General features: G+C 40.6%; 1 protein-coding gene across 1 annotated transcript in view; it reads right to left on the bottom strand.

The window, feature by feature from the left end:
- sobpa (sine oculis binding protein homolog a) overlaps positions 1 to 14,001 on the bottom strand; it is a gene marked incomplete at its 5' end in the record, with an annotated part of 38,387 nt that overhangs the window by 18,400 nt on the left and 5,986 nt on the right. Inside the window, 4 exons of the mRNA XM_083997760.1 lie at positions 2,827 to 2,850; positions 4,263 to 4,414; positions 7,559 to 7,768; positions 8,816 to 8,936. Coding sequence (XP_083853886.1) covers positions 2,827 to 2,850; positions 4,263 to 4,414; positions 7,559 to 7,768; positions 8,816 to 8,936 — 507 coding nt within the window. The remainder of the gene's footprint in view (positions 1 to 2,826; positions 2,851 to 4,262; positions 4,415 to 7,558; positions 7,769 to 8,815; positions 8,937 to 14,001) is intronic.

Below are 14,001 nucleotides of genomic sequence, written 5' to 3'. Positions count from 1 at the left end.
AAACGTAATGATGGGCTACATTTGAATGTGTATAAATAATGTGAGTATATCTTGAACATAATAGCACATCATCTAACCAAGGCTTGGGTGTACTGGCCCACTCCTGGGATAAAGATCAGGTTATATGATTGAACGTGAAGCAGTTAATCAGCTAGCAAGTAGCTAGTGTGCTCGTCAGCAGCTACTGTAGTGTTGTTATAGAGAGTGGTTGGTTTGTTAAGTGATCCTGCTGGGTTAGGATATTAAACTGTAAATCTCTGTGCTTTAAATTAAGAGGGATGATGTTGGGTCAAACACTTCGCTCTTGATACAAAAGTGAAGAGAAGTTAACTTTGACCAAAATCTGGAAATCATGTGACCTCACTGGACCATTCTTCAGTCTGTCTCATGTAATTATGTAAACATAAGTGCGATGAGTCAAAAGCAGCTAAGACTAAGCTTCTCCACTAGCAAAGGAAGAATATGATAAGAAATAAAACTTGCTGCAGTTCTGACACTAAAGTAGTGTGCAAAGAAAGTGTGCTGAAGATCAGAGAGGATGTTCAACTGTCTTCAATATAAAGTCCTGAGTTTAATCCTCATGTCATGCAAACAATTTACTGTACACTGTAGTTTATATCTCAGAATTATGGACGTCCATAAACAATCCATGATCAGCAAGAATAAAATAATAAAATAAAAGTGGCAGAAATGGGCCTCCACACAAAATCATTTTTTAAGAGTCTAAGAATAATACTGATCTTATACATTGACAGCAATATTTATCAGAATGTCAGTATTGACATTTTTGTAACAGGGCCTGTCTGCCTGTCTGTTAAATTAAATGAAATGTGTTCCTTAACAACAGCAACAGCTTTTTTTTCTTTCAAGTGACTGGTATACTTTGTTATGAGGTACTTAATTAAACATCATTGAATCAAGCAAATGAATTCTTGAACAAAGTGGCTTTGAAATAGCAAGCAGATTGTTATTTTAAAGATGTTGCATTAATGAATCATATTCAATTAAACGCTAAAATGTGTATTAATTTGTTTTTACTGGAGGTTTTATTGCGGCACAGGAAAATTGGCACGCTTTCAGAGCTCTTAAGATTGTCTCTGACTGATACGATCTCCCCCATTCACTTCAAAATCCAGCCTTTTGCACATCTACGACTTGTATGAGGAGCTGTCACTGGAGTGAGAGGACATGCTTTGAAATGTCTGTCAGAAGTGTGGAGCAGATTAATGGGGAGAGTGTGTAGAGTTGGAAAGAGGACTCACACTTTTTTGTATTTTTTCACACACTGTTCTCACCACACGTCTGACTACCTTAAATGCCATTGAGATATATTTTAGCCCCACTCTCTCCTTGACAAACTCATTCAAAGGGTCAGAGCATAATGTTGAGGCAACAAGACTGAAGTGAGCTGCACTACACAAACTACAAGGATGCCCAGGATACTATTACATAGCTGCAACCATCACAGTAAGAATAATATCAATATATAAATCACAGGATTGTTATATTAAAGGGATAGTTCACCCAAAATTCAAATTTCACTCATTGTCTACTCACCCTCATGTCGACTAAGAGCTGTGAGAATTTTCAGAGTCCTTCGTACCTTCTCTGAGTTACGGGGGGGTCCGCGCCGTAGTATTTGTCCATATAATGGTTGTCAATGGATACCAACTTTATTCGTCCAAAAAGACACACCAAAAAACATCCAAATACCTCCATACTGCTCGTCTGTAATGTCCCTCTTGTATTGAAGCCCCGACATGAGAAATTGTTCCGCCGGTCAGTGCAAATCACGCGAGATTTGCACTGACACAGGAAGAGCAGTGAACTGAGACACTGGGGGCTTCCGCTACAAACAAGCTTAAAATATATACTTATTTAATTTTCTTCGGAACAATTTCTCATGTCGGGGCTTCAATACAAGAGGGACATTACAGACGAGCAGTATGGAGGTATTTGGATGTTTTTTGGTGTGTGTTTTTGGACGAAGAAAGTTGGTATCCATTGACAGCCATTATATGGGCAAATACTACTGCGCGGACCCCCCCGTAACTCAGAGAAGGCACGGAGGACTCTGAAAATTCTCACAGCTCTTAGTCGACATGAGGGTGAGTAGATAATGAGTGAAATTTGAATTTTGGGTGAACTATCCCTTTAACTGCGTTTTATTTCTGTTAACCTATCTATGAGTCCCACAGATTCATAGCAGGGAGCTTTGTTCACATCAGCTTTACATTAGATGTCATGTTTGAAGCCTCCACCACTGATCTTTGATTGATATGGAACCGCCCTGTCAACATTGTTTCATGTCAAATGACACAGACCTGCATCTGTTTTTTTTTCTGACCCCCTTTGGAGTTGAGAGATCAAAATCACACTAGTTCAAAAAGCCGCGTTTTGATCTGATATGAAGCACTATACTGCTCTTCCAAGTGTCACACAGTCTCCCACACGGTTTTAATGTGTCAGACTCCCCCCTTGTCATCAGTGGGAGCCGGCAGATCATCATTTCAACATTTAGTACAATGAAAACTACAAACTTGCTATTAAAAGTAAATGAGCTAACATGTTCAAGTAAATGAAAAACATATACTATGGGCAACAGACCAGTAGACACAAATTCAGCTTGCTTCTCATGCTTTCAGGAAAAAAAGTGTCGGAAAATAAAAAGGAATTGGGTATCACTAATTGAAATGAACAGACACACTTTAAGTGCACCCCCCCCTCTGGTTCCTGCTCCAGTGCAGTGCTTGAAAAGTGATTATGTTTGGATGAATAACTGACTTCAGGACAGACAAGCAGGAGAGTAAAACACGTCATACTCACAGCGTAATTCCTTATATATCCCAGCTTTGGTACAAGAGAGAAAGGAGATTGTTTAACTGCAATCATCGGGGGGGAAACCACAACACAGTAAAACTTATTATAGCTGCTGTTTTGCCTCCATTGCATCCCCATGACATTTTGGAGTTGATCACCTGAAGGTATTTATATTATAAAAACTATAATTTATTCTAAATGTTTCCTGGTAAGATGTATTATGCATTATGCATTTTGCCAAACCTGAAATAGTCATGAGAGGGTTTTTTGGTTGACGTTTTTAAAATCACATTTTTATTTGAAACTACCATTTGATGTCATGAGTCAAAATTTAGGGTGATAATTGTTGAAGCTACAAAAGATAAAGCTCCCTCCTCACAGTATAAAGACTATTAAAAAGTCATGAAAACATCATTTGGCTCTGTCAGGAGCACAATATAGTGCCTTTGATAAAGAGGCTGCCGGATGATGTAATATTTTCTGGCAGCCATATTGCTAGCTTTCTGCTCTCACCAATAAAACAGATACAGCAACTGCACTTCTGAATTTGGGGCCTGTGCTCTTCAATAAAAAAATATAGCAAACTAAAATGATCAATCGGTTGTAAATAATGGTCTATGGTTGAGCCTATAGATCCAGTTTGCCTCTAAGTAAAGATAAGTACGAAGAAAGGTTTGCATAGGTAGGTAGTATTTGTACGCTAACACCTAAAATAACCTAAGATTATAGCAGCAAATTATGCGACATTTTAAACCTGAGTCTAAAATGTAGAAAATTTAGATTTTCATTGCAATGAAGGTGAAAGTAAAGTAAAATAGCACAATGAAAAGAAAGAGTTGTCACAGTGGTAAAAGGACAATACTGTACGATTAATTTAGAATCTAAGAGTTTAGGTTCATTCCCAACCTTATGTACCTATTATCTTAACTAATTATGACTCTTTCACGAAAGTTGAAAGTAGTTTGACATTTTGAACAGTGTGCCTACTTTGATCAAGAAACAGTTAAATGTGTAACGTATAAATAGACACTTTAATAGCTTGGTTTGTGTTGTGAAAAATGAGAAGCAAAATTAGAAGCAAAATTAAAACTATTAAAGCTGTTTCCCCACCTCCACCTGTTATCCTGTGCTAATCCTGGCACATGTCTCGTTACCGTTTTATTTTTAACCTTTGGAAATAAGTGTATTCCTCAATGTTTCACTACTCCTCAAAATCACAATAACATTATGTCTGATTCTTATAATGTGCAACCATCATTCAACACACAGTAGTTTAAGTATAGCAATATAAACTCATTTGATGCTTGTTTTATGAATTTTTGGAGCCATGTCGTCAGTTTTATGTTCTCCTCGTGTGGTGGCCAAAAGATATGTGACAGGGTGCAGCTGCAAAGTCTCTAAAAGGTGTTATATCACAGTGTCCAGCTGGGAAGGAATTTTACCTTGTTTCTCTTAAAATAGGCTCTGCGGCAGGCGGCGAAGCACTTCTCACTGCAGAAGCTCTTCAGCTCGGTCCCCATGCTCAGAGAATAGCGTTTGACACCGACCTTCTGGCACCAGGCGCACATTATCTGCACATTGGATGCATCTTCGTCTAAGGACAAACAGGGGATAGAGAAATGAGTTAGGATGGAGCTGAGGTTCAGTGTGTCATTTTGTTGGACAATTATCTCCTTTTATCCTGCACATTCAGGCCAAGGGAATAATTCCTAATACTTTTTTACATTGTGCTTTTTTTCTTTTTTCAAATATTATATTTTCACAAAATATTATTAACTCCACTACAGTTTCCTATAATCTTTGACAGCAGGGTAATGAGTGGAACTGTTATCCAAGACTCATACTTTCTTGTGTCTTACACTGTGTGATCAAAGTGACTCTGATTCAGAGTAGAAAGTATGCTTCAGCATGGATAGGTTACATCTATTATATTTTAAGTGTAAGCCCATGGTGAAGAATATCAAGGAGGACGCAACAGCTAGAAGTATTAAGCACAAAGACCAAAAAAATGCTTTAAGTCCACTGATTCAACACAGCTGCTGGGCTGTTTAAATCTGCTCAAGATTCAAGCCACAAACCACTGTAGGATTTATAATGAAGCCCTGCCATGGGTAAATGTACTGAAGGAGCCAGGGACAAGGGGAGATGCCTATTTGTGGCTGTGCTCTGTGGGTATTAGAAGTAGACGGATGTTCTCCTGTGATACTGGATATGATAGGTGTTCACACAGAAGGCCCTGACAGAAGGTGTGATACTAATGTGCATCCTGCATTCATGGCACACACTGCAAAAGGGTCACACAGAATTGAAATTATTCTAAGAAACATAGTTTGTGTTCAGCAGAAAGAGAATGCAATGCATATCTGCTTCAAAGACAAGACTGGAGATACAATGGCATTCACATCAGATGAACACTGAGTTCCAGTTGTATTGCAAAGGTTAGGGCTATCAGATATTGGGGACAGCATTATGACTCACTGTCGACAGTTACTGGACTAGCAATAAATGCCAACAGTTCTAAAAGAAACAAATTCAAGAGAGTGATAACAAGTCATCCATAATAAGAGTAACACATTTAAAATCACATACAGCCTGAGGATGTAGATGTGTATGGAAAAATGGTCTAAGGTGGTAATACTGAATAAAAGTATAAAAGAAAAATAGAGGTAGAATGAAAAGACAGACATTGTCAACAGTGGTTAAAACAGTTGAGTATTTCTTAGTTGATCTGCTTTGTCAAAATTGTGAAGTGGAAACCACCAGTGTTGCCAACTGGTATTACTGCTGCTAACAACTGGAAACTGTCCAAACCAATCTCAAGGCAAACGACAGCCATTATAATGTGCAATCAATGTTTACTAAAAAAAAAAATGAAGTGCTCCTTATTAAGACTGTGCAAAAACTTTTCTAGAAAAGTATTGATGGGTTTGCAGGTCAAATCTCTCCTGTGTCCCAGTTTTATTGTTGCCCTGATTCTTCAGTTTATCTCAGCACTTCCCTCCTTTTAGTGGAATTTGTTGTTTATTTCCAAAAAGTATTTTTTAACAGCCACAAAATGTAATCCACTGAAATCTACAGTAATGGCTCCAGCACCTGCTGGTCACATTGACCTTTGATTTAGAGGTATGTAGGCTGCCTAGCTGTTGTGTGGTCAGTGTGGGCAACACATTATTTTAACAGACCCTCTGTGACAGTGAAATTCCTCTTCTGTGGTAAACTGTGACGGCCGGTGATGAACTGTGGGCTTTTAGTGCCGTCGCTGTTGCATTGAGAGAGATCCACCGAGAATCCCTCCAATATCTCCCAATTATCACATTATGACTGTGCGGGTGTGAGGGTGAAAAAACTCGGGCCCATTAGTCTTTCACCCCCGCTCATCTCCTTATCGCATGCTGGCCGGGCTTTTCACCTTTTGGTGGGCTTAATGGATCTACAGGGCCATCAGATTTTAAGTAAAGACTAACTCACAATTAACGGAATAACTCCCTGGGGCCCTAAAGGCAGCACAGTGGGCCCCAACATGCATATTTTATGTCTTTTCTCTGCTCTCTATCTCAGTCCTATAGTCCCTCTACCTTTTTTGTGTCTGTGTGGATTGGTGCCCACTGTGATTACAGGAAGAAACGGTTTCATTCTAAGCCCACTGAGTAGGTGGATCAGGGTTTGTACATTGCCGGGAATGATGTATGTACACAGGCACCGTAATGAAGAGGATCGAAGCCAAACATGAAATCTTTCACAATATCTCAACATTTTCATACAAAGACACATCTTGAGGTGGAGTTGTTTTCTCCCTCCCACATCCTGGCACCTTCTAACAAGCCCATTTCAAAACACTCACATCTGCATGAGGGGCCAAAAAAAACAAAAAAAAAAAACAACGCACAAGTAATTATGCAGCTACCATACTAAATGCCACCATCATGCGCCGTACCTGCGCCTCAAAAGGTCCTTTGTCGGACTTTGCGTGGCGCATGAATAATTCAGCGTATGTGGCGGTAAGGGGGGTGGGTGGCAAGTTAAAGGGGGTGTTGGCCGGGTGGTGGGTTGGTGCTGGGCTTTAAGTGGGAACACACCATCTGTTTCCCCGCCTAGGCAGGGCCAGCAGGGACTCCTCTTGGGCGATGCCAAGGCGGCCTGCTCCCTCCGCCGGGGCGTACCAGCCTCCTGTGCCACAGCAGACGCAAGGGATAATGAAGCCTCTGTCTGGTCGAGGAATGCGGACATTTCCTCAGAGACTTGATGGGGTAATATTGACACTTGGGCAGGTGGAGGAAAACAAGGTGTACAGCAGGTAGCTAGCTCATTAGTGGCCTGTCCCTGGCTGATACGGAGTCTTTCAGGCTATTGCAAAAGGACAAAGTTTTTCGCACCGCATAAATATTCAGTTTTCATGCTAAGTGCTGGAGAATTAGCAAGTAGGTTTATACTTTCAGCGCAGTCTGTCCTGAGAACAGCTGTGGATGAAACCCATGACATTTCTTCTAGTTGGGTATTTAAACCGTGTTTGTGGCCGGGGCACTTGGGCACCTACATCAGCAGTCAGCGACGGGCTGACAATGACCTTCATCTTTTTAGATATTTAAAATGTGCAAAAGGGTGATCACGAAACAGTTGAAACTTTATTTTGATCCTGCTTTTTTCTAGCATAGGTGTTTTCCTGATACTAGCACTTGTATAAGCTTGGACTAATTTTCAATTAATATGTCTCTCTGACAAATGTGCGAGTACTCCCTACCTGCAGGGGGCTTGATCAATGGCGGAGGGATCATGGGGACTATGATGGGCAGGTTGCCATGTTCCTTGGTACTGGGCGTGGAGGTGGACGGTGTGGTGGAGGGCTCTGTGACTCCATTCCTGGAGGCTGGCATAGAGTGCGAGCTGTTGGCTCGATCTGGAGAGCTTTCGCTGCTCTCTGTTGAAGCTGGGATTTTTGGCAACAAGTTTTCTAGACAGGAGAAATTGAGCGGAAAAAAAAAAAAAGAATTACTGAACAACTGATAAGATGCTGCAGCACTTACTGCTTTACTACTGCCATCATGTAGGAGCATGGGATGCTTCAACTTTGACTCAGTGGGTCACATTTCACACCACAGGCACAAGTTATTAGGCTACGCTCTGTTTTTAAGAGGACACATTATGCATTAGTTTAAAACACTCTTTTATCCCCTATTATATTTAATATTGACTAAATAGCATCAAAGCTAGTCATTGATTTCATGTTAACAGTGGAAAAAGATCTGCGCATATTAACAAACCTACAGTGCCTAGCATCTTTGAGCTCTGTGTTTTAGTTGTGCTGCTGCAACTCTAATGTTGTTCTTCTGTCTCAGCATCGTTCTGGCTGCAGCAGGCAGCTGTTTTCAGGGTAACGGCTCTAATAAACCTGCAGTACTCAACCTGCCTAGCAGTAAACAGCACACAAAGTTAGCCTCTAGCAGGTGAGCATGGGCCATTTAGCAGCTACAGGGCCATGTTCCCCTCAGAGGTGAAGAGCAGGTCAGAGCCAAAAGAAGAGTGGTGGAGATTCAGCTTAGATGTATCAGGTCAGGTGGATATCAACATGATGTTCAGATGAATGTTAAAATATAGATAATATAAATGAGCACATACTTGCATATCAACTCTTAATAGGTGATAAGTAACGTTTTATTTAGTTTGTTGCACTGCTCGGCAGGTGCTGCAGGTTTTAATGTAGGATATAGGATATATAGGATAAATAAATAAATAGTGCTCTTATGTTTAACCACTGTTTTACCACAATCATGACTACATTAGCATTAGCATTGGCATTAGCCATGTTTCTTAAACCATTCATGAATGAACACTTGAGGTTTGCACTGGTTTCATTATCTTTTATCTCATGGTCATCAGTTTGATAATGAAGCATGTCATCTAGGCTAACAAGACATGCATTCAATTTATTTCATGGTTCTATTCTATCAATTAAAAAAAGAAAAAACACATAGGCCTATTGCATGCTGGAGTTTTATACCTTTGAGGACAGAGATGTGCTGTGGCGTCTCCCCTATGTCCAGGTTGTCAGAGTCTCTGAGCTCCACCTTGTCGTAGCCGTACCAGCCCAGCAGCTCGTTCATGGTGTTCTCTGCAAAACTCTGCAACACAAACAGATGACCGGTGAGACTCACAGCGGAGGTCTTCTTACAGGACTCACTCAGACAGGAATCACACAAAAAAACGCAACATGCTTTGATGCAGACAGTATCATACTTCAGTTACAAATCTGGCAATACAAGCCGCTACAGTGTTGATGAGCATGAGAGCATGTGATGTAGGAAACAACTGGTAGCGAATTAAAAATGTAACCTTTAAAAAAAACAGACGATATTTTCACATAAAATATAAATATTACCCAAGGATGAAGATAAATGAGATTTGAGGTCACTTGTTCTAAAAGCAAATGCAACAATTGTTGCTTTGCCGCATCGCCGTGTTTCTCCCGAGACCTTGACTTTACACACCACATTTCTTCAACTAATTAGGCAGAGTTATTATTGTTATCGCCCTCAAAATGTAAAGCTTTGCCGAGAAAACAACATGTAGGTTTTAACTTCAAGTCTTCTTCATAAGCACAGGTCAACCTAATTGGGGCTAACTCCTGTCCAAACACTGCAGTGTGTGCATCCAGCCGAACTAATGGCCCCTGTCATTCCACAATAAAAGAGGAGGACTGTATCGGAGTGTAATAAAGAGAATGGGAAACTATCACTGCATACTCACTAGAATAGAATAGCTATCACAACACACACACACACACACACAAACACAGCACATGAAATGCTGAGTTTTTAAGCCTTATTTTTTGATTGGTGGGAAATGTAGTTGGTATATCAGCAAAATGTTAAAGTGTTAAACAGACTGAGCGGACCGTTGATGGATTATTTATGCTCTCTGAAAAGGAGGAAGCCACATGCTAGATATTATACATGGTTTTGTGTCAAGGCTGTTGTTGTTTCATTCATTTGTAATGATTCGTTTGTTTTATAGCATTATGGTATCATTCATTCTCAGTGAGCATTAACATCTAAGTCATTTTGTTTCCTTTTAAATACTTGTAGGGTTAATATCATAACATCCTACCCTAAAAAACAAGAATGTCAGTATTTCATGTATTATTTATACTTAAATGGATGTATTTTCAAGATGAATTATTTTATACACATTTCCATTATATTCAGCCTACCATGTTTGGTATCTTTGGAAACTTTGGCATCTCTGCTGGAATTTAAAATAAACATCTGTGGATTTGAACAATGTTTAGCTGCACAGCATGAGTGACCACAGTCGGGCCACTGACTGTTACAGACAGAGTTTGGGGGAATATGTTTATTTGCTGTCTTGCCAAGAGTTAGATGAGAAGTCCAACACCACTGTTATATGTGTTTGTTCACTATAAATCAGGAGAGAGGAGGTGGTAAGTCAGGAAACCCAGACTGACTCTGTTCAGAGTTGACAAAACCCAAGAAAACAAAAGCTCAGTAATGAAGTAGACAGGAGTTTCAGCTGTTGTTGTGTTGCATACATTCATTGTGTAGAGTACAAGAGGTTACAATACGCCTGCAGAAAGGCACTGTAGTCCTTCAGGGCAGACTGGATGCTACAGTGTTGGCCTCTTACCACGCTAACCACAGTATAAGAAAAGAGGTAGAGCTGGAAACAGTCACCAGTCAGAGTGAGCGTTCACAACGCAGTAGAAACATTTCATACAAGTCAATTAGTATTACAGCTGTTACTGAATACACACACACACAGCACACACAGTGGTGCAGTGGTTTCGGCTCTCAGCAAGAAGGTTCTTGGTTCAATTCTGGGCCTGGTCCTGAGCCATGGGTTTTCCAGCTTCTGCCCACAATCTAAAAAACATGCACTAGGTTGATTGACAACTCTGAATTGCCCATCATATGTGAATGTCTTTGTGTTGCTCGTCGGAGAGCCCATCCTCCTGCAACCCTGCACGGACAAGTGGTATAGGAATAGTAGTAGGTTCATTACCATTAATTATCGGTGCATGTTGTTTTGGGATCAGCGGGGCAGAGATGCGATCTGCTCAGTGAACACAATGGAGGTGAACGGTACAGGTCCCCTGTCCCTCAAAACTCATCAAATACACAATCCAACAACTCCAAAATGCTTTCGAGGAGAAGTTGTGACCTGCACATTCACCACGCTATGAAATAAACATGTATAATTATGTAACATTACGAGAATAGCAAATACTCGGAATTACTTGCGCTTTTGAAATCACTCCGCCCAGCACAGCAGCCGTGTCTGGAATGTAGTTCCGGCTGCATATGCCTGAAAAACAACTCTGTCTTGTAATGTTACATTATTTTTTTTCATAGCGTGGTGAATGTGCAGGTCACAACTTGTCCTCAAAAGCATTTTGGAGTTGTTGGTTTGTGTATTTGATGAGTTTTGAGGGACTGGGGACCTGTACCATTCACCTCTATCGTGTTCGCTGAGCAGCTCATGTTTCTGCCCCGTGGATCTCAAAACAACATGCACCGATGATTAAAGGTAATGAACCTAATTCTATGACTATAGGGATTATGGCAATAGGCGAATTTGCCAAAATGTTGAACTATCCCTTTAAGAACATATCTAGTAAACAATATGTGCTTTGAGCAGGGCAAAGTCCCAGCAGCACAGCAGCATGGTGTGTTATGCAGATACTTTTAGTGCACATATGCAAAAACAAATAAAACTTTACGCAGGTGAAACGTTTAAGTACTTCCTTCATAACAGCCTCTCACAACACAGTCAATAAACACTGTACTCACAACAAAACCATAACCCCTCTAATGCATACGGCCCATTATCACCATACGCAGCTCAGCTGGAACATTCCCAGAGGCATTTATTCACTGAACCCTAAACTATGGTAAATGTTTCAGCTATCATTTGACTGTATCAGATGAAAATGTTCTTTGTGGAAACACAGTGGCCACAGTAACTGGGGATGAATCAGCTGTAATTATTTGGTCTGTGTGATCAAGTATTAGTCACAGGTCGCTAAACTGTTTGCTTAGAGGAAAAGCATGGGCCTCTGTGCTTAGAGAGGATTTTTTCTAAATGGATGATCATTTTCTATTTTCTTTTCTAAATTTTTCTTTTAATGATAAACACTTACAGATTTAATTTGGATCAATTTACCTTCAGGTATAGGATGCAACTGTCAATTAGCATACAACAACAGCTTGCAGAATCATATTACAAGTTTGCAAGGACAAACTCAAAGTACTTGAGAGTGCGTTGCCACCGAGATGACCCAGCTTTTCTTAATCATCGGCGGGTTTGTTCCAGATCTAATTGACAGGACACATGTCGGTTCATTATTTTACAGCCAGTCCCACTTTACTGTGTGCATTATCTCATCATGGCAGCAGCCGTCACCCATCAGTCACTACATCAAGCAGTTAAACGTCAATTACAAACAGCTCCTGTCGATATGTTGGAGCCAGAGTGATCATGTTGGAGTGGTTCAGTGCCACCCAGCACATCGGCCTCTGAGCTGATATAGGTTTAACAGCAAAGTAGAGACACATGTACAGACTGGATAAAGACATATATCACTGCATCTTCAACTGAATTCTGGATTTTAAAAAGAGCAAAAATCTACTTCAGACTAGGGTGTAACCTGAACATTGTCACCTCCCAAACCATTCCCATCTTACATTTAGATTTAAAGTAAAGCAAATATGCTGAGGAGTCCAGTTTAAGTGTTTATCAGAACGTCACACCCAGCAGGTTCATGTCTCTTAAAGGGACAGTTCAACATATTGGCAAATTGGCCCATTGCCTTAATCCCTATAGTCATAGCAGTAGGTTTGTTACCTTTATTTCTTGGTGCAAGCTATTTTTAGAACTCATCAAATACACAACCCAACAACTCCAAAACGCTGTCGTAGACAAGTTGTGAGCTGCACTATCACCACGCTATGAGATAATAACAGAACATTACCAAGACAGAGTTGTTTTAGAGGTAAATTCATGCAAAACAGCTGATGCGCGTTGCCTTCAGGGACAGTTTTTCAGCAAGCAGTCTCTGTATTTACCTCGAAAACAACTCCATCTCGTAACGTTCTGTTATTATCTCATAGCGTGGTGAATGTGCAGGTCACAACTTGTCCACCAGAGCTCTGAGCAGCTCAGGGCTCTGGTGGACAAGAAAAATAGAAAAATATCTAAAAATAGCTTGCACCGACAAAAATAGCTAACGAACCTACTGCTAAAACTATAGAGATTACGGCAATGGGCCAATTTGAACTATCCCTTTAACTAGATGAGACCGAAAACCAGTTCTAACTTGGGTGGGTCCAGCTTTCTCTTTTCTCACAGGTTTCAATACGGATCCAGTGAAAAAAGTGAGTGTATCTGAAACCAGGATTTCATTTGACTAAAATGTTCTATGCTGCTGTAAAAAAAAAAAAAAAAAAAAAAGGTAAAAATAAAATGGGCTGAATGGCTCATCACACACTGACACAGCATGACCTGGAATACACTGAGCATGGAGCCTGTCTGTGCCCATGGCCTGCAGACAACAGGTTAGTCCACTGACTCAATTACTTGATACAAATTCAATTACCACAGCACCAACACAAAGTGCAGTTTGGATATTGCTTACAGTCATATTATAGTACGGGAGACACAAGTGAGAATGAGCAGACACACACACACACACACACACACACACACACACACACACACACACACACACACACACACACACACACACACACACACACACACACACACACACACACACACACTTGTTTAGACTAAGGCAGAAGTATCTCTTTGCATATCAGAGACACTGTGGCACAGTATAGCAGAGTCAGAGCAGATTTTCTCCTGCATCATCAGCACATATCCCTCAGTTTTAAGTGTCTTATGGAGGAAAAAATTCATGATGTGTTGTATTTGTATCTCAGAGTAGTAGTGCTGCCCTGGTATCAGTTTTGCATGAGGTTTACTTTGTACATACAGAATATATTTCTACCCGTCTGTGACTCGGTCTAAATGCTGGAAAGACATTATTAATGAAGAATGACAGCAGTTATTGATCCGTCTGTTAGGAAATACCAGTGTGGTGGGACGGCCAGTGGGCAGACGTGGCACAAAGGTGCAGGGCACTGTCTGAGTGAATGAAAGGTGGGAGTC

The sequence above is a fragment of the Trachurus trachurus genome, assembly GCF_905171665.1.
Source record: "Trachurus trachurus genome assembly, chromosome: 22".
Classification (NCBI taxonomy): Eukaryota; Metazoa; Chordata; class Actinopteri; order Carangiformes; family Carangidae; genus Trachurus; species Trachurus trachurus.
This window is presented reverse-complemented; position numbering and strand designations above follow the sequence as displayed.